This window comes from Nyctereutes procyonoides, unplaced genomic scaffold, assembly GCF_905146905.1.
Source record: "Nyctereutes procyonoides isolate TBG_1078 unplaced genomic scaffold, NYPRO_anot_genome, whole genome shotgun sequence".
Taxonomy (NCBI): domain Eukaryota; kingdom Metazoa; phylum Chordata; class Mammalia; order Carnivora; family Canidae; genus Nyctereutes; species Nyctereutes procyonoides.
Window position 1 is genome coordinate 65221861 of NW_026575140.1, and position 21404 is coordinate 65243264.

General features: G+C 36.8%; 1 protein-coding gene across 1 annotated transcript in view; it reads right to left on the reverse strand.

Annotated features, from left to right (window-relative positions):
* Positions 1 to 11911: 11911 nt before the first annotated feature.
* The window catches only part of LOC129497869 (protein NPAT), a 49875-nt gene continuing 40382 nt past the window's right edge, over positions 11912 to 21404 (reverse strand). The window contains exons 13-18 of the mRNA XM_055307076.1: positions 19095 to 20765; positions 17868 to 17983; positions 17689 to 17794; positions 15120 to 15180; positions 13802 to 14963; positions 11912 to 12291 (exon numbers count right to left, since the gene is read on the reverse strand). Coding sequence (XP_055163051.1) covers positions 12214 to 12291; positions 13802 to 14963; positions 15120 to 15180; positions 17689 to 17794; positions 17868 to 17983; positions 19095 to 20765 — 3194 coding nt within the window. The 3' untranslated portion in view covers positions 11912 to 12213. The remainder of the gene's footprint in view (positions 12292 to 13801; positions 14964 to 15119; positions 15181 to 17688; positions 17795 to 17867; positions 17984 to 19094; positions 20766 to 21404) is intronic.

The window sequence follows — 21404 nt, forward strand, 5'->3', positions numbered from 1 at the left end:
CAGCTGGCTCTCAGAGGAGGCTCATCTCCACACTATGTGACTCTGTCAAGGCCATGAGATGTGGCAGTTTTATCTAATGGGCAGAAACCACCTAAGAGAATCAAGGAAAATGAAGACAGAGGGATTTGTTCTAGAGAAAAGAACAAAGATTAAACTTAACTAGACCTTAATGAGACAGATATAACTTATTTATCTGACAAAAAACAGCCATAAAGATGCTCACTGGGTTAGGAGAACAATATAAACAAGGGGAGACTTTCAAAAAAGAAAATATAAAAGGACTAAAGAGAAATCAGAGCTGAAGAATATAGTAATTGAGCTGAAAACATAAGGAGGAGACAGACTTTACCACGTGGAAGAAAAGAACAGTGAAATCAGGGTAGTGAATCTAATCTGATCAGAAGAGACAGAAGGAAGGTGACTCAAAGCACTTACGTGACAATATCAAGTGGACGAATACTTGCATTATTGGGGTTCCAGAAGACAGAGGGGGCACAGAGCTTATTCAAAGAAATAATGGCTAAAACTTTAACCTTAGGAGACAAATCAAGATTTGGGGCGCCCAGAGTTCCAAAAAAGATGAATCACACAGCCCCACACTATAATTAAATTCTCAAAGGCTAAAGCCAAGCAAAGAATCTTAGAAGCAGAAAGAGAAAAATGACTTGTTACCTATACAAGGCACACACACCCTGTAAAACTAGTGGAGTTTCAGCAAACTCTGAAGGCCCGAAGAGACAGCAGGATATATTCAAAGTGCTCAAAGAAAAAAAAATGCTAACCAATAATTTACCCAGCAAAGTTGTCCTTCAGATTTGAATGAAAGTTTTCCAGACAAGCAAGAGCTGAAGGAGTTCATCACCACCAGGCCAGTCTTGTAAGAAATGTTAAGGGGACTTCTTCAACCTGAAAGGAAAGAATGCTTATCAGTAACAAGGAGATATCTGAAAGTGTCAGCATCCCAGGCAAAGACAAATACATGGTCAAGTTCAAAATAGTCTAATGTAATGGTGGTGGGCAAATCACTTACAATTCTAGTATGAAAGTTAAAAGACAAAAATATTAAAAATAAGTAACTACAAAAATTTTCAATGGATGTATAGAAGGTAAAAACATATAAATTGTGACATCAAAACCAGTGTGGCAAGGGAGTGTAAAAGTGTGGTTTTTGTATGCATTTGAAGTTAGTTATAGTTTAAAATAGACTTATAAATTGTCTTCTCTGAGCCTCATGGTAACCACAAAACAAACACCTATGATAGATACACAAAAGATAGAGACGACAAGAATCGAAGGATGTCAACCACAAAAAAATGATCAAATCACAGAGAACAAGAGATGAAAAAGGAAACAAAAGAATTACAAAGCAGCCAGAGAATTATCAAAATGGCCATAAAAGTCCATACCTGTAAACAAGAACTTTAAATACAAATGAACAAAATTCTCCAATCAAAAGACACAGGGTACCAGAATGGAGAAATAAAGACTTTACTGTGTGTTGCCTGTAGGAGACTCACTTCTGCTTCAAGGACATACAGACAGAAAGTGAAGGGTTTCTAGTGTATGGGAGCCAAAGAAAGTAGGGTACCTACATTTGCATTGGGCAAAATAGGCTTAAAGACAAAAAACTATGTAAGATGTAAAGGAGGTGGGAGGCAATCCAACAGGAGGTTGAACAATTTCAAATATATACACACTGAACATAGGCGTATAACGCAACTGTAGGGAACTTATGTTTCATATTCAACAATGGAGAGATCATCCACACAGAAGATCAATAAGGAAACACTGGACTTGAATAACCCGTTAGACCAGATGGACTTGGATATTTCAGAACATCCCATCCAACAGCAGCAGAGTACACATTCTTCTCAAGTGCACAAGGGACAGCATCCAGGACAGATTACAGGTTAGGCCACAAAAGAAATTTTACTAAGTTTAAGGTGATTGAAATCTTATCCAGAGTCTTTTCTAACAGTGGCATAAAACTGGAAATCAATTACAAGAAGAAAAAATGGAAAATTCACAAATATATGGAGGTTAAAAAACATGCTACTGAATAATCAATGGGTCAGAGAAGAAATCAAAGGAGAAGGACAAAAAATCTTCACATGGGTGCCTGGCTGGGTCAGTCTGCAGAGCATATGACTCCTGATCTCAGGGGCTCATTGAGTTTGAGCCGTGTGCTGGGTACAGAGATTACTTAAAAATAAAATCTTAAAAAAATGTGGACACACACAATATTGAACACAAATGAAAACGGAAATACTACATACCAGAACTATGGGATGCAGTAAAAGCAATTAAAATAGGGAGGTTCACGGTGATAAATGTTCACATTAGGAATCAAGAAAGATTTCAAACACACTACACCTCCAGGAAAGGAAGAACAAACAAGCCCTAAGTTAACAGAAGGACATGAAATAGAGATTAAAAGGACAATATTAAAGATCAACAGAGTTAAGAGCTGATTTTTTTTTTCTTCAAAGATTTATTTATTCATTCAGAGAGAGCGAAGAGAGGGGCAGAGACACAGGCGGAGGGAGAAGCAGGCTCCATGCAAGAAGCCCGATGTGGGACTAGATCCTGGGTCTCCAGGATCACACCCCAGGCTGCAGGCGGCACTAAACTGTTGTGCCACCAGGGCTGCCCTGATTTTTTGTTTTGAAAGGCAAAAACACAAAAACCATTAGTTAGACTTACCAAGAACGAGAGAACTCCCTTTGACAGCACATATACTAAAATCAGAACAAAAATAAGAGAACTCAAGTAAGTAAAAGTATAAATGAAGGAGGAAACATTACATGAATACCACACAAAGACACAGGACAATGAGATTACACTGAATTACCAACAAATTAGAAAACCCAGAAGAAATGGATAAATTTCTAGAAACATACAACCTACCAAGATTGAATCACGAAGAAACAGAACATCTGAACAGACCAAGTAATAGTAAGGACACTGAATCAGTAATCACAACCTCACAATGAAGTCTAGGACCAGACAGCCTCACTGGTTAATTCCATCAAACATGTAAACAGAAGAGGAGGGAACACTTCTAAGATCAATTTATGAGGACAGCATACCCTGATACCAAAACTGGGCAAGGACACTACAAGAAAGAAAAGTACTACTAGTATCCCTGATGGGGACAGCTGCAAAAGCCTGAACAATATATTAGCAAACCAAAATCTACAGCACATTAATGTGATATATTCTGTAACAAAATAAAATGTAAAAATCACATCATTTCTGTAGATGGAGAAAAAACACTTGACAAAATTAAAAATCTATTCATGATAGCAACTCCCAACATACAGGATTATAGAAAGAATGTACCTCAACAAAATAAAGGTCATCTATGATAAGCCCCAACAGCTAACATACTTTCAATAACAGTTGAAAAGCTGAAGGTGTTCCCCCTAAGATCAAGAATAAGGCAACAACACCCACTTTCACCAATAAAGTGGAAGCCCTAGCCAAAGCATTAGGCAAGAAAAAGAAAAAGCATCTAAATAAGAAAGGAAATAAAACTGTCTCTACTTGCAGATGATATAATACAATATATAAAACACCCTAACGTCTTGACAAACAAAATGTTAAAGCTAATAAATGAATTTGGTAAAGTTGTAGGACATAAGATCAGTACACAAAGGTCAGCTGCATTTACTAACCATCTACTAACAGAGACATTAAGTATATGATCCCATTTATAATATCCAAAGTATCTAGCAATAAATTTAATCAGGAGATGAAAGATCTATACACTAATGCTATTAAGATTTTTATGGAAGAAACTAAAGAAGAATCAAATGGAAAGATATTCCATGCTGATGAACTGGAAGAATATTATTTACATGTCCATACTACTCTATAGAGTCCATGCAATTCTTATCAAAATTTCAATGGCATTGTTCATGGAAATAGAATAAACAATCCTAAAATTTGTATGGAACTACAAAAGACCCTGAACACCAAAGCGATTTTGAGAAAGAACAAAGCTGCAGGAATCACACTTTCTGACTTCAAACAAACCTATAATAATCAAAAGAGTATAGTACTGGCATAAAACAGATACACAGAGCAAGAGAACAGAAGGCCTAGAAATAAATTCATGCAACATATGATCAATCAGTTTAGGACAAAGGAGCCAAGAATATAAAATGGGGCAAGAACAGTCTCTTCAATAAATGGTGCTGGGAAAACTGGACAGCCACATGCAAAAGTGAAACTAATTAACTCCAAATGGACTAAAAACTGAAATTCAAGATCCAAAACCATAAAGCTTCTAGAATATATAAAAAATGACTTTTTTGGGGCAGCCCGGGTGGCTCAGCGGTTTAGCGCTGCCTTCAGCCCAGGGCCTGATCCTGGAGACTGGGGATCCAGTGCCACATCAGGCTTCCTACGTGGGAGCCTGCTTCTCCCTCTGCCTATGTCTCTGTCTCTCTCTCATGAATAAATAAAATCTAAAAAAACAAACAAAAAAAACTGCTATAAGAAATAACCTAATTTAATCCTGATTTAATTCAAAAATATAATCATTACTATCTTCAGTGCAGCCCCTATTCAGAAGAGATAAACCGTTAAAAAAAAAAAAGAAAAAGAAAAGGACTTTCCTGACATTGGTCTTGGCAATGTTTTTTTTTTTTGTTTGTTTTTTTAAATTTGATACCAAATGCAAAGGCAACAAGGTAGCATCTGGGTGGCTGATCCCGGGATCCTGTGATAGAAGTCCCACAACACACTCCCTACAGGGAGCCTGCTTGTCCCTCTGCCTGTCTCAAATAAAATCTTAAAAACAAAAAACAAAAGCAAAAGCAAACAAATGGGCCTGTATCAAACTAAAAAGCTTCTGCACAGCCATAGAAACCATCAACAGAAAGAAAAGACAACCACAGAGGTTCATCAGCATTATCCAGAGCAGCTAAGACAGGGGAACAACCTAAGTGGCAACTGACGAATGAACAAGATGAAGAAGTGGTGGTAAATACAGGCAATGGAGTATTATTCAGCTGTGAGAAAGACAGACATTCTGCATTTGCAACAACATGGATAGATCTTGAAGGCATTATACTTAGTGAAATAAGCCAGAGAAAGACAGATACTGTATGGAATAAAAAAAAAAAAAAAAAAAAAGGTCAAACTCCTCAGGTAGGAAAGCAGTTGCCAGGGCTCAGACATGGGGAGTGGTGGTAGAGGAAATAAGGAGATTTTGTAAAAGGATACAAAATTTCAAAATTTCAGCTCTAAGATGAAGTTTGAGGGTCTAATGTATCATGTGGTGACTATGGTTGATAATACCGTATCACAGAACTGAAATGTGCTAAGAGAGAACTCACAGGTCACACACAGCCAGGAAGAGAAATATGTGAGGGGATGGATGTTCATTAACTTGATGGGTCGAATCTTTCCACAATGTATTGTGAATCCATTCATGATATACATTTTAGATATCTTAACAATTTTAGTCACCAATTCAATAAAGCTGAAAAAAAAAGGCAGTTATGACAGTTATGACTATTATGCCTCTGAGCAGTAATATCACAACAACTGGAGCAGAAACTATGGCCAAGATAATTACAATGGGAAAGTAAAGGTTTAGGACAAAAGTATTAAAAGCAAAGTTCTAGTATCTTTAATAAGAGTATTTGTTTTTAAGCATCCATGCAAGATTTACAGAAATATCAACTAATCTCTTTACTGGAATAATAAATTCATAAGGAAAAAATTAAAAAGCTACTTTAAGTAATTTTGATACCTAAAAAAAAAAGGAAAATGAAAGTACTTACCTCATCTTCCAAATTTCGATGTCTTAAAGTCAAATCAGAACTAAACTCATAGCCTTAATTAAGTGTTTACATAGTTTTAAAAGGAAAAAAGCCAGATAACTCTTCATTCCATTTAAGAAGTTAAACATGAAAAAGAACTCTAAGAACAAACATTAAGGATAAATGACAAATCAATCAGAAAAATTATTTTTGCTAATATAAATAAATAATATATAAAATAAAAAAATTGCTAAATAAAAGAGGTGATTTTATCAGAAAATTAGTCTCTAAAGAGAATGAGCAAGATTTAGGGGAAAAATATATTTAATTCAGAAAATTGCTCAAAGCCTGATTAGACCTATCAGTCTAGAAGAACTTCTGGGGAAAAAAAAAACCTGAATTGCTGCTGCAAAAGCCTGTAGGCTTAGATGATTTAATGGTGATTTAGTTTCAGGAATAGTTATTTCCCATTCTAAATATTATGTTGCAAAAAAGACAAAAAAAACTAGCACAGGTGGCTAGTTGTCAAAGTGCTTCTGTTTCAGGCATTCACCTAAATGCTCTACATATGTTGTCATTCCAATACTTGGATAAACTAAAAAGACATGTAAAGTTTCAAATTCAATGAAAAAACTGGAATAAGCTTAAAACCAATCTCATTAGAAGTAAACATTTAAATAAAATGTTGACAAATCAAATTTAGAGAATCAGTAAGACTGCAAAGTACACATAAAGATTAATATAAAAACATTGATATTTAATAAAAATATCTAATTGATGTTAGAAGAGCACCTAATTAAGCTGAACAGATACTCCTGATGTAAATTCTTGTAACACTGCAAACAAAATGCAACATTATACTTCACATTCTCACTAAAATGAGTAATAAGACATGGAAGCCTACTTTGATCATTATTAATTGTACTTGAAGTGCTAATCAGTGTAATAAATGAAATTATAAAATAACAAGTAACTATTTAGAGATGATACATCCTTAGTAAATAAAAACAAAGCATTAGGAAAGACATTGCCTCTAATGACTTACTTATAGTAAGTGGTTCAAATATAAAATAAAACCTAAACAGATGGTTTGGATCGAGTCCTGCATTGGGCTCCCTGCATGGAGCCTGCTTCTCCCTTTGCCTCTCTCTCCTGCATAAATTTAAAAAATCTTCAAAAAAAAAAAAGAAAGAAAGATGGTGTGTTACTGGCACATCCTTAAACATAGACCAATGGGTACACTTCCAGTTATAAAATAAGTTATGGAGATGAAAAGCATAGCAATGGGAATACAGTTACTAATACTGTAATAATGCTGTTTGGTGATAGACGGTGACTACCCTTATTGTGATGAGCACCAAGTCGTGTGTAGAACTGTTAAATCAATATGTTGTATACCTGAAACTAACCCAACATTGTATGTTAATTATACGTCAATCAAAAAAAAAAAAAAAAGCAGACCAGTGGAACAGATTGGTGTCCAGAAGCAAACTGACATGCATGTAGTTTATCAACTTGTGACAATGGTAATATAACAATGTATTTGGGAAAGGAAAGTCTCAATAATGGTGCTGGGTTAACTGGATGATCAATCAAAATACAAAAGGTTGAATAATAAAACTGCAAGAAGAAAAACAAGGTAAGATATTCAGACGTCGAATATCCATCTGAAATAGGAGTTGTATCTAGAACACAGAAAGAACATGGCAGACAACTCAATACAAAAGTGGCCAAAAGACATGAAGAGATACTTCACAAAACGAGACTCTATCCAAATGGCCAATAAGCATTTGAAATGGTGTTCAGGAAGTGAACTAAAGTATGTTCTATCAGGAAGAACTAAAGTAAAACTGCATTTATGATGCCAATATATACCACCAAAATGGCTAAAATGTGAATACCAAGTACAGAGAATGATGTAGAGTATATGGAACTTTCTTTACACTGTTGATAGTAGTATCATTGGTGAAACCACTCTGGACAACTGTAAAATCTAAGTAAGGTTGATTATATGCAAACCTATGAGCCAGCAACCCTACTCCTGTGTATATCCAACTGAAAAGTGTAATACATTCATCCCCCAAATGTACAAATATATTCACAGTTCTATTCATAATAGCCCCAAACTGAAAATAAATATTCATCGATTATAAACCGGGTTAACTGGGGCATAATACAACATGGATAAACACAATGAAAAAATACGTGGCATTGAAAATGACATCCAAATTACATACATGATTGGATCTTGCAATGCTGAACAAAAAAAGTTAATAAGGACTAAATACTGCATGAATACATTCATACAATGTTAAAAAAAAAAAGCTGGAATTATGGTGGTAGAAGTCAGGATAATTATTACCCTGGGGGTAAGAAGTTACTAGCAGAAGCAGGAGGGGATTCTAGGGTACTGATTATGTGCTGGTCTTGATCTGGGTGATTAAGTGGATGTGTGTACTTGTAGAAAAGTTACTGGGGCGCCTGGGTGGCTTAGCTGTCACATAGTCCACTGAACTATGTGAACAGTTGGTGCATTTTTCCTAGGTTACACTTCCATAAAAATTTTATACTAAAAAATAACCAGTTAAAACAATGGAAGAATTCTCTAAAACTACAACAAAAACCAAAATACCCAATTTGCAAGAAATTTATAAGGCTAGTGGTAACTACAAAGGTATGGATACACACCCTATTGCCCTTACCATTTACTTCTTTCAGTAGCAGTTAATTTTCTAAGGGTTAAGGTTCTTCAGATGAATATCCCAAAAGAATTTTAATTTGAAATAAAACTAGTGATTCTAAAGAGTTAATTGGGAAACATGGAAGGGGTGAATACTTGGAAGAATCAGAATAGTCACAATGGACACAAAGCAAAATGATTTAATCAGTGGTGCAAAATCTACATGCCACAGTATATGTATATATGCATAGATTTAATACAGGTTCGTAGTCTTTGGTCTCATACCTTTATGGTTAGCTGGGTTTCATGATTCAGAATATTTAGGATTAAATATAACATGATGTACATATCATCTTCTCAGCTGAACCTCAAACAGCACACTATTTTAATAAGCACATTACTACTTTTCTAGTAAAACATGAATATCCCTACCAAACGAGATAAAGATCCACATAGCCTCATGTCAGATCAGGTCAGTTTTACCATTAAAAATTTTTGATGCTAAATTTAGGGGGGAAAATTGGTTGTCAGCACTTTTTGGATTTTAGAATTGTGAATAAGAAATTGTGAGTCAGTCCAGAATAAGATGTGTGTGAAGAGAAAAACCTTATTTATTTATTTTACCAATATAGCTAGTGAAGTGGTTAAATGTTTGTTTCACACCAGATACCAAAACAAATTTCATATGGGTTGGGAGCTAACTCCTAATTTTAATAAATCAAGAAATAAAAGCCTAGAAACCAGTGATGACATCCTTCATCATATCTCTGGTAAGTGATAGACCTACAGTATGGCAGAAATGACAGTTTGCTGGCAGAAATGGAAACTGAAATAATTTTCTGCAAGAATTTGGCAAAATGTACTGAGATCCTTAAAAAGACATATACTAAGTTTTTAATTTGGTAATTCCTTTCTCTAAACTATTTCCCAAGGAGGTAGTTGATAACATAAACAACCATTTTGTCATAAATCTGTCAGCAGTGTTTTTTTGCTGTTGTTAAATTTTCTAAGCTTTTTAGTCATAAATTAAAATGATTCTTGGGGCAGCCTGGGTGGCTCAGTGGTTTAGTGCTGCCTTCGGCCCAGAGCATGACCCTGGAGACCCGGGATTGAGTCCCCACATGGGGCTCTCTCCATGGAGCCTGCTTCTCTCTCTGCCTGTGTCTCTGCCTCTCTCCCTCTCTGTCTCTCATGAATAAATAAATAAAGTCTTTAAAAAAAAAAAAGACTCTTAATGGTTGTCATAGGAATGTTTTTCTTTTTCTATAATATATATATTATATGGAAAATGCTTGATATTATTTGAAGTGAAAAAAAAGCATTAGGAAGTTATATTCACAGTTTAAGTTCAGGTATGTAGAAAAAAAATTTAGGAAAAAAGGATGCCAACTGTTAACTAATATGTCTAAAAAGAAAAGAAAGTCTATTAAAAGAAAACATCTAATAATAAAGTCAAAACCTAAGATAGAATTTCAAGAAGTCAAACCTGTGGTCAAAAGATGGTGGCCTGAGAAATAAAGAACACAAAATACATAATAACAAGCATCTGCAATTACTCTATATCGAAGCTTGAATCTTACTTTTCCTTCTTAAGAGTCATGACATCTAGCCTTCGGCTGAGTACTGATGGATGCTTTTCTCATGTACTCTTTCAATATACTACTGAAAGGTTTCAACAATACTCAGGGCTAAAATAATCAAATATTTTAATTACAAGAATTCCCAGATTTGACACCTTGAGGGCATTCACCACTAAATAATGTCCAAGACAAAGAGTGGATCCTGACATGTAGTTTTAAAAGCAGCCACAAGCTGTTTATGATGTAAATACTCTGACTCTGAAATGCACTCACCAGGCATCTGGTGGTTAGAATATGTTACCGAGTATACACTACAATTATGTCCAGGACATCTGAACTTATAAGGTAAAAAGGGGATTATGGATTTGCTCTTGAACATGAATGAAAGCTGCAAGTATACAAGTTGTTTTGGACTGTATTGAGTGGCTCTGGGCTAGTGACCTAAGAATCTTGAATAAAGTGAACTTACTTTGTATATGACTTCTTAGTACTTAGCACATATTAATTGAATGAAAAGAAAATCTGTTTTCCAACACTATGTGAACTTCTGATAAAGTAACATACAAAGAAATTTAATGAAGGTATCTACATGAGAATGACTTCCAATATAAAGTAATTCAAACTTTTGCAGTTAGTGAAAATATTTATTCAAACCTAACTGTAGTACAGTATCAAGCTGAGTTAAATAAACATTAAATGTATGATATGTAGTTCCTTAGGAATAGGCCACCGCAATATCATAGAAATTTTTAACAACACATATTTCTGCAGTAAGGTTCAGCAATTATGACGTGATTTCCACACTGAGAAACAGGAATAGAATGGATTTAGTTTTTTAAATGCCCAGTATTTAAAAAAAAAAAAAAAAGGCTGAGGGAAATGACCCTTTAACAACACAAACACCTGTGGAAAAAAACCTTGATATACTAATATTTAACCAAACAGAAAGCACTTAATAGAATACACTTTAATCTAGGCACAATTGGTTAGATATTAATGATAATTAATTTCTGTTCTCATTTAAAGATTTAAACCAATTCTTCAACTTAACTGATGTGTGTATCTGATACAGAGAAGGCACCTCTTTCATTCTCCCATAGGACCTTTAGGGGGCACAGAGACAATGCAGTATATCCAAGTATAGACACAGTTACTTAACATAGCCCACTTTAGGAGAAACTAAATGAAAATATAAACTATGATTTCTCTTTTTACATCTTATGATGGACATGGCTTTCTAAAAAGGACACCAGAAGATAATCTTCCACACAAGCTTTAACAAAGAATACAAGATTTAAATTAAATGTGCACTGGTCACTACTATGTATGAAATTCTATGAATTAGTGCAATTCTTCAAATCCCCAGTATACAGGGAAAAGTGTATACATACCAAGAAATTTCAACTACTACATAAACAAATTTTGTATGGCTCAATCACCTAAACAAAGTTCTGTAAAAGGTCCTAAAAGTTATAAACAAAAGATCAGAACACTCAAAAATGGTTTACAAAATTCGCTCTTTAAAACAAAGAGACCAGAATGACCAAAAAAACCACATTAAAGTGTAAATTTTCAGGAATATAATCTTTACTGCAATTATAAGAAGGGGTATTAAGTATTCACTCTAGGAAAAAAACCTAAATTGTTCATTTCTGATCCAGCTTCACCACCAGATGGGGTTGTCATCACCTTTGTACTACTTTGTGGTTATCTTTATAGGTCTATTGAGGGCAGTTACTGAAGGCAATTTTTATAAGGAAAAGCATCATTTCCCCCCCCCAAAAAAGTGAGAAACTATTCCAGATGAATAAGCCTTAGAGTTAGGGATCACAAGAAGTCAAAAAACACAATGTAAAGAACACTACGTTGACTTAACCTCTATTTCAACAAGATTTATACAATATTTACAACACATAATTGTCAGAGCTATACAGTTTTGCAGATTGGCTTTACTTACATTTCTGCAAATGTTTTTTCCAAAATAAAAAATATACCAGGTAAATCTATTTACAAACTAGGAAGCTGTTTCAGAAACAGCATGATTCAGATATAAAGTGAAATTTCAGTACAAGGAAAGTGCAGGTCATGCTTTCAGGTTCTGTCAATATCTCATTCCCTACACTCATAGTTTAAGGGATACGAGTTTTAAACAGCTACTGTTCTTATATGTTCAGAATGTTTACTCATCATAATGCAATGATAACAAAAATTTGTCCACATCCATTCCAGCTGGAAATGAACTGGGTAGCTTCTTTTTCTGTCAAAAAAAAAAAAAAAAAAAAAAAGAAAAAGAAAAAAAAAGAAAAAAAAAGAAAAAAAGAAGAAAAAAAGAAAAAAGAAGAAAAAGAAAAGAAATAAAAAAAGAAAAGAAATAAAAAAAGAAAAGAAAAGAAAAAAAAGAAAAAATAAACCTAAGTTAACATATTGAACTCAAACAAGGCCAAAAACTTTCACTTAGAACCTTATAACAGCTTCTTCCTATACTACTAAAATTTTGCCAAAACTTTTAGCTGGTTGGAATTTTTAGTTATACAGTGAGTAGAAACACATTTTATAAATTCAAAGTTAATAAATTATACTTCAGAAGTACTTTAACATTAGTTTAGGGCGAAAGACATTAAATAAACCCAGAGTTTGTGGATGTTGAGATAAGACAGACCATGCTTTCTATGAAGGTAGTCATTAATCACCAAACCACCAGCCTTAGCAGCTTTCCTAACTGCAGCTTTTCCTAAGCTTTTTCAGGTACTGTTCAAGTTCCAAATACTTAGCACACTCCGGGTGTCCTACGAACACTACAGTTAGTCCTCCCAGCCAACAGGTTAGAAGTGTGGTAGTCTCATGTCAAGGGATGCAGCTGAGCCTCAGAAGCTCTGGGCTTACCTACAATCAGAACCATGAGCAGGAGATGGGGGTTCAAACCCAGGCTTGCATGGCATCAAAACCATGATTCTTTCCCTGACACTGTACTTGCTATAAGACCTTTTAAACATCTTTCTAGGGGATCCCTGGGTGGCGCAGCGGTTTGGCGCCTGCCTTTGGCCCAGGGCGCGATCCTGGAGACCCGGGATCGAATCCCACATCGGGCTCCCAGTGCATGGAGCCTGCTTCTCCCTCTGCCTGTGTCTCTGCCTCTCTCTCTCTCTCTGTGACTATCATAAAAAAATAAAAAAATATTAAACATCTTTCTATTCAGTTCATTTACTAAGTGGCTAAACAGGTTTAGGGAAAAGGAGTTTTGGTTATCAAAGCTATCCCTGCATTGCCTTGCTACAGATACCTCTGCCCAAAGAAAAAACAGGTAAATTTAATTTTTACAATGCTCCAACATATTAAAATCTGTAAGAGCCAATGGAAGAGATGCCAGGACATGTGAAAAAAACCCAAGAGGTAGGAGTTGCAAAGTTGTTTTTTGTTAATTCCACACATGGGAGTGGCTTCCCAATCTTTCATGCCTTATGTCATTCTCCCAAAAAACTTGGGTCCTATCACAAGAGAAACAAAAAAACCTCCTTTCCTCAAGAAAGAGGTTCATCAATAAATGCCTTAGCAGTTGTTCTGCAAAAGCTTCATTTCACCTAGACAAATTCTGAGTACCACACTGGCTGAGACACACTGCTACAGAATATATTTTGTTAAGCAAGACTCAAAGCTGTTTTGACCAGAGTGTTCGGTTAGGTAGCTGTGGCAAAAATGCTGAGATCTCTAATGTGAGCACTGAAGGAAGGGCAAAGGTGTGGTTTTGAAATTAAGACTTTCAAACTTGCCTTAATTTTCTTCTTTTTCATTGGGAGTGATGAATTTGCAAGATTTTTATTAGAAGTACGAGAGGTTCGTTCACGTTCATCTAATTCCTCAATTTTCCGCTTTTTTGTGGTGCTCCTTGATGAGGCTCTGAATTGCTGTGTATTGTCTTTGAGAGGAGTTGTCGAAGCTGTCCTGGAGATGGCTGCTCTGGAGAGAATCATTAAGGTGTGGGCAGCCATGCTTACACTGTTCTCACTCCCTGTCTCACTGGCAGGGCTGCAGGCAGGCAAGTCTGGGTTGACAGGAGGGACGGTTACCTTGGGCGTGCTACTGTCTTCACCAAAACGTCTATTAGAGGGGACCTTGATACCATCTCTAGGGTCTTCTTTTGGTCTGTCCCCTGCCCCTGAGCCAGATGTCCGGGGCACAGGTAAATCAGAGCTATCGGGGAGCCTATTTACGGGGCTGTGCCACTGACCATCCGGTAGCATTTCTGTACTATGTTTGGTTAGTGGGGTTATCAGAGAACTGGCACATTTACTTTGTTCTTGTTTTGGATCCTTCACAGCTGAACCTACTGCAATGACATTTTTACTATTTGAGGACGTGCCTTGTTTTTTGGTTAGTTCTTGCAGTGAAGCTACTACGGTTTTCTCATTCCGTAAACCCCCATTTTGCTGCCCATTTGACAGTTTTGAAGTTTCTGGATTTTTCTGCCTTTCGACATCGCTGCATAATTCATTCTCCTTATTAGCTGTTGCTTTATGGAAAGATTCAAGTACAGTTTCTGTGGGTGAAACCTTCTTTTCTGACTGGGTTTCTTTTATGGTGGTATGTCGGCTATTGGCAGTTTCTGATTTAGATAAAATCTTAGGCAAGGGAGGTCTCTCTCTCTCCCTTTTGAGAGCATTATTAGAAGGGGGCTTTAAGGTGGAGGACACAATGGGTGACTCAAGATTAGGAAATGAAATGTCATTTCTTTCTTTGTTTTGAGACACCACCTTATGGTGTGTGCCCTGTGTAATTGCCACAGGAGGAGCAGTGCTATCAAAACAGAGCACACGTCTGTGGCTTTCAAACGGTTTGCTAGTTGGAACTATACTCTCTAATGAGAAGGGAACTGTCATTTCTTCCGATTTTTTCCCAAGATCAGTGGCCATATTCTTGTCAGATACTTCAGTTCTGCAAAATAAATAAATAAAATTTAGGAACATAAAGAAACTCTTGTCAAACACTTCAGTTCTGCAAATAAATATTTTCTAGCAACATGAAGACATCCTTTATGTTTTTAATCTGAACATTCAAAAAATCTATGATGGAAACTACTTTTATGCTCACCTTTGTGTATGACATCCAACTAAATGACTAGGTGAATCCACCAAATTATTTACCTGCTTTCCTGGAATTATAAATGAAATAATTAGAAGAGAAAAACATTCCTGCGAGAGAGTATATAATTCTGAAAGAAAACGGAACAGACCACAGTATCACACATCATGAGAAAAATTTTAAATGACAACTAATGTACAAAGTATTCTCATATACTGGGTTTAAAAAGCAGCTTCTAATTTTATATACAAGACAAGATGGTTACTCATCCATTTTACAGAGGAAATGCAGACATGGAGCAAATGACTTGCTTCAATTTCAGGCAAATACTATGAATCTAGTCTCTGGCTCCATGAATTACAATGTTCAACATAGCACCTAGGGGTACTCCCCAGGTACACCCAGGGGTCATCCATCCCCTCTGGATCTAAATCCAGATACGACTATTATGAAATTCTGCCCATTTAACTGTCATGTTTGCAAGCCTATGTCAGGCAGAGCACCAGCTCTGGACTTTTAATATCCATATTTTAATTTTCATGGACTTAGGAATTTATGTGGGAGAGCAGTCAGATACCAAGCTGGAGAGAAAGGCACAGAGGAGATCATGAAGGACCTTGTGCATTATGCAAAAAGTTTCAGAGAGAATCCTTCAGTTTTAAATAGGGAAGATGTATAAATAGACATACTTTAGAAAGTCACTCTGGCAGTAGAGTAGAAAGATGGACTAGAGAAGAAAGAAAACTGCCATCAGAAGTTCTCTTTAGGTGGCTGTAAATATTCCAGATAAGAGAGCAAGGGCCTTGGAGACAGTGATGAGCATTCACACAAAGGGCCAAAGAGGACCGAGTGATGACGTCAACCAAGGAGGAGAAAAGCAGGCAGAGGAGGTCTTTGAGGAGGAAGATGTGAGAATCTGAAGATTCTGAGTTAGGCAGAGTCAGGAAAGCTGGAGTGCAATCATTTATTGTGGGTCCAGAAGCCACCAATAGTGTCAACTGCTGGAGGGAAATAAGGCCAGAATGGAAAACCTCCAGAGTCACCGATAATCTCAGTTTAAACAGTTCTAGTGGAAACATGAGAAAAAACAATAATGTGGATGCAGAAAGACAGGAGGCGTTTTGGGGATGAAGGGTTGGCAGACAAGATGAACCCAATGAACTTTAGAGCCAGAGAGGGAAGGATCCCAACAAGAAAAATTTAGGATATAATGAAGACAGAAGATGCAGGTAGACTGCACTAACCATAGAAAGAATGAGGGAGTTATTTCTGTAAGAAAAGAATGGAAGGAATGATTCTGGACGTAGAACAGGTACACACCAAATGGGAGTGATGCGAGAAAACGGAGTTTCCTATTTACTGATCAGGTGGGAGAGAAGATCACTGGCCTAGAGTGAGGAGGGTGGGGACTGGGCAGATATAAGAAGAGTTGTGCAAGTCTGGCAGAGTTGGAAGGGGGAACGGGAAAGAAAGATAGGAAGACATTTGAAATAACTGCTAAGTGGTAGTAAGGGTGAGAAATTTTTAAGTGGTAGTGAACAGCTCCACTTCTAGAGCAATCTGAAAAGCCCAGGTACAAAGGCAGAGAGGGATGTTAGGACAGATCTAAGGCTGGAAGGCAAGCCGGGATGGTAGAAGAATGTGCACATTGGGAAGAGTGGCTGAGGTGGTGCCTTGTGGGTCTAGCCTGGATGGAGAAAGAAGGGAATCCAGGAGGGAAACAGAGGTTCAGGTGAAAAGTGAGGAACTGAGTAAGAGGAGTCCTCACTGGCTGAAGAGAGTCACTGTTTGGGAATGAGAGTATTTTGGGACGGGCTATTGGCCTTTAAAAACTGCAAAGGTCTAAAAGGAAGGAAATATTAAAAGTGAAGGTATGGGAGAGGTTAGTTGACATGAAGATCAAGACTTAGAAATAGAAGAGGTCCAAGAATTCTGAGGGCTGAGGTGGTGGGAAGGTTGATGATGTGGGCATTTTTGTCATCCATGAAGATAGAGAAGTCAGAGGCAGGAATCTGAGCAACCCCTAAATGAAGATTTAGTGTTATTTTGTATATAGTGTCTTTAGTCGGAACAGAAATCTTTAATTTTGGAATAGTCAGTGGTATCAACTTTTCCCACTTATGTGTTTTTTTTTTCATTTTTTAAAAGCAATCCTTTTACCATTGTTGTCACTAAGTTATTCTCTTACATTCTTTTATTGTTTAATTATATTGCTTTACTCTTTTAGGTCTTTAATCATCTTCGAGTTTACCTTTGCATATCGTATGAGGAAGGGATCAATTTTTTTCCCTATAATACATATAATAACTAATAAATTTATTAAATGATCCTCCCTATCCTGACTTCTGATGCTACGTCCACCACATATGAATTCTCATAAGTATATGGTTTCTTTCTGAACTCTATTTTGCTCCATTTGCCTTTTCATTTAAATTACCAAGAAAAAAACAACTTTAAGCAAAGGTTGGAAATCACCTGTTAGGAATCAAACAGGTATTCAAAATAAAATACTGTGGCACTGCTGCAAACAAATGAGTATACAGACATAAAATTGACATTAATGAACTTAAAAGTGTACCTGTACAGGGCTTGTTTCTTAGTCCCTGAGTCTTCTGAGATTTTGGAGGGATGGGGAATTGAGGGATACTTCTGCATACAGGTGCTGCCAAAGGCATATGAAGGACCTAGAAGAGAAGCAGCCATTAATTATACTATGTTGGAAAAGTCACTGCACCATTTTCAGTTCAGAAATTTTACCTGTTGAGGAGGGGCAGGGAAGGTATTTCCGTTCTGTCCAACCACAGATACAGGGATCATTCCCACCATTCCTTGGAGTACAGGTTGGACAGGAGAAGCAATTATGATGGCAGATCCTTTAAAAAAAAAAATCTCAGTAAGATTCTATCTCATAAAAAAAGACTCCGAAATAATTCTGATTTATTTAAAATGAATTCTCTAAAATTATAGTCCCTTTACCTTAGAATCTTATGCTCCTTAGAAAACTTTATGAAGAAGGGCAAAGCTAACAAATTAAGAGAAAGTCAATCTGAAGTAATCTTATTGCATTTGTTGAAGGTAAATATCGTGAGCAAGCATTAAGACTTCACAGTCAGGAGATTACATTATATGATTATATGTTATATGTTGATTCTTCTAGATGGAATAGTAAAATTGATTAGAAACTTGATGGTGAAGTCAACAGTATCTATAGCCTGTGGCTATCCTATTTTATGACTGCCCATAAATCAGACTTTTCTTTTTTTTAAGATTTTATTTATTTATTCATAGACACAGAGAGAGAGGCAGAGACACAGGCAGAGGGAGAGGGAGAAGCAGGCTCCATGCAGGGAGCCCGATGTGGGACTCGATCCCAGGTCACCAGGATCACACCCCAGGCTGCAGGCAGTGCCAAACCGCTGCGCCACCGGGGCTGCCCTAAAGCAGACTTTTCCTGATACTCATTAACTGTTCCTGTCAGATGGACACTCACCTCAATCTCTCGAATACCTACCTACCCACACTCGGCAACTCCCTCCCTTCGCTCCAACTGCTACTTCATTCTCTGACCTTTAGCTGAAGTCCCACATTCTCTACTAATTCTCAACCAGCACTTCAAGCAGATCCATCAGGCTTACCAATTAATTGTGTGTATTTATTCAGATTTTTATTATATACCTATAATATTTTTAAAAAAGTGGGGGGAAAGGAGCTTGGGAGCCAATATATAAGGAAAGGCAGATGAACGTATCATTAGGTTCATCTTCAAGAATCACTGAGACCATTGAATTTCATAACTCATCAGTAGATTTAAAGAAGGTATGACCAAATTAATTAGGGAGAGAAAGGAGAAGGTATAATCACAAATTTCAGTCTTTTCTCACACTATCTATCCATGACTTAATTCCTCCTAGTCAATAACTGCACACACAAGAGCAATGAGATGCCATTCCAAAGAAATGAATTTTATATTATGTTCTTAGTTACCTTGTGAAAAGCTGGGTGACACAGTCTGGTTGATAGCGAACACACTGTTTGACCTTGGTGGTGTCTGTAACTGGGGCAGGGGAGGCTGAGCACTCACAGGGGCAGAATTTCCAGGCAACACCACCACATTAGACTGACTTACAGTTGTTCCTAAAGCTGTTGGATCAGTCACACAGGTAGCTATGAGAATGTTATTTGAATTGCCAAAAGTCGTGCTTGTAGCTGGCATCAACTGTATGTAGCCCCCATCCTTGGAAACACATGGTGTAACACTGGCTGAAAAAGTGACGCTGCCTTCATTCTGAGTGCTGTTTATGACAGAGTCTTCAGGTTTGAGGGCCAAAAGGCTCTGTTCCACTGATGCTGAATCCCCTAATCTTTCAGCAGATGTGACAGCACATGCAGTTTCTTCTGGAGACAGGCATTTAACTAATTCTGCATTTTTGGAAGGCGACTTGGTAGGAGAGGACAATATTATAGTTGGCAAGTTTTCCCCACTGATACTAGAAACTGCACTGTTTAGTTCAGTATCTGAGGAAACAAATGGATCATCACTAATAATAATTTTGAGAGAAACAATATTTGATGCATCTATGTCTGCTGAGTTGTCCACAGCAGGTTTATCACTAGTATTTTGGGACTCAGGCTGAGAATCTCCCACTGAAGAACACACAGATTCTGAAGGAAGGGAATGCTTATCTTCCACAGGATTACCTTCTGGAGCAATCACTGTAACATCCCCATGGTTACCACTTTCACCTAAATTCAGAAAAATACTATCTCCATCTTCTTTTAAAGTTGAAGGTTCGTGTGAATCGATGGCAACTTTCTCAGACTTGAAGGGCTGAGTTTCCTGTTTTTCTGTAGGTTTTAACTTGGGAGTTGATGAATCATCAGATGGTTGTTTAACTGAAGACACTGAATTTTCAAGACGAATGTCTACTTGTTCAGGTACAGTTAAACTTGAACTTTCAACCGACACAGGTAATGTTTTACTTTGAAATGAAGAATTATCTTGGCAGTCTGCATGTTGTTGTGATGCAACTGGCAGCATGCTGTGAATCTCAGTTTTACTCTGCATTTCTCCAGGGTCTGGTGACTTAGAACCAGGGAGATTAGTTTTAAGTCTTGCTGTGTTGTTAGAGCTTTCACAAAACTGACTGGTTTTAGATGTATTTCCACTTAATGGAATATTTTGGGATAAAAGCTGAGAACTCTTCCCAGAGAGAATTAAGTTTTCACTGTTAGTTTCACCACCAAGGGGAACAAATGATGTTATTGGTATACCAGACTCATCAGGCTGTAAGGGAGACTCATGCGATACATCCGTCAACAGAGAATTCTTTCCAACTTCCATTGCCATGGCACTTTCAGTGGACATCTGATGTGTGTATAATTCAGCACAATGTTGATTACATTCAGCATCAGAATTTACTCTTTGGTTAAAGTCATTTAAATGAGGCACAGATTCAAAGGCAATGTCAAGGTTACACTTCTGTCCATTAGGTGCAACTGTTTTAAATGCCTTTTTCTGGATGCTAGAGCCTATCTGAGAAAAGTGCTCCTGGGCTTCCTGTCGAAGCTCATCATGGTGGCTGCTATTCTTCAAAGCATTTGAGGGGTCTTCATTTTGATAGGATGCACAAAATGAGGGCTGCACAGACTGATCATCTGCAAATAGAAAGATGGTAGAAATGATGAGTACCAAAAAAAAAAAAAAAAAAAAAAAGAAATGATGAGTAGATACTGGTTTCTGAGGGAGTCATGTTTACTATAAAACCTGTTTTGCCAAGGAAGTAACTAATCTTTGATACACTGTTAAGTGGAAGTTTGAAAAACTGTTTATCTCCCATTTTGTGAGTATTAAACTTTACAGGTACTTTTTTCTTTTTTAAAATTACTGATGCCTTTTCAAACAAGTGCCAAATTGTTTTTCAAAACTCTTAGAAAACAAATGATGCAAAGAAGGAAAAAGTATATAGCTTTAAGAATATCTAATGTTTATCAGTATGTAAAAAACCCTGGTGCCACATGTGCTGTTTTTTTTTCCCCCCAAATAGCTGGCTTTTCAACTTGTACCATTTCTGTTGACTGACTTTCTTTCTTTCTTTAATAAGATTTTATTTATTTATCCATAAGAGACACAGACAGAGAGGCAGAGACATAGGCAGGCTCCTGAGGGACTCGATCCCAAGACCCCAGGATCACAACCCTGAGCCTAAGGCAGACAGACGCTCAACCACTGAGCCACTCAGACGTCCCTGTTGACCTTATTTTATTTGATATATTCTTCAAGGTGAAATGAGGCAA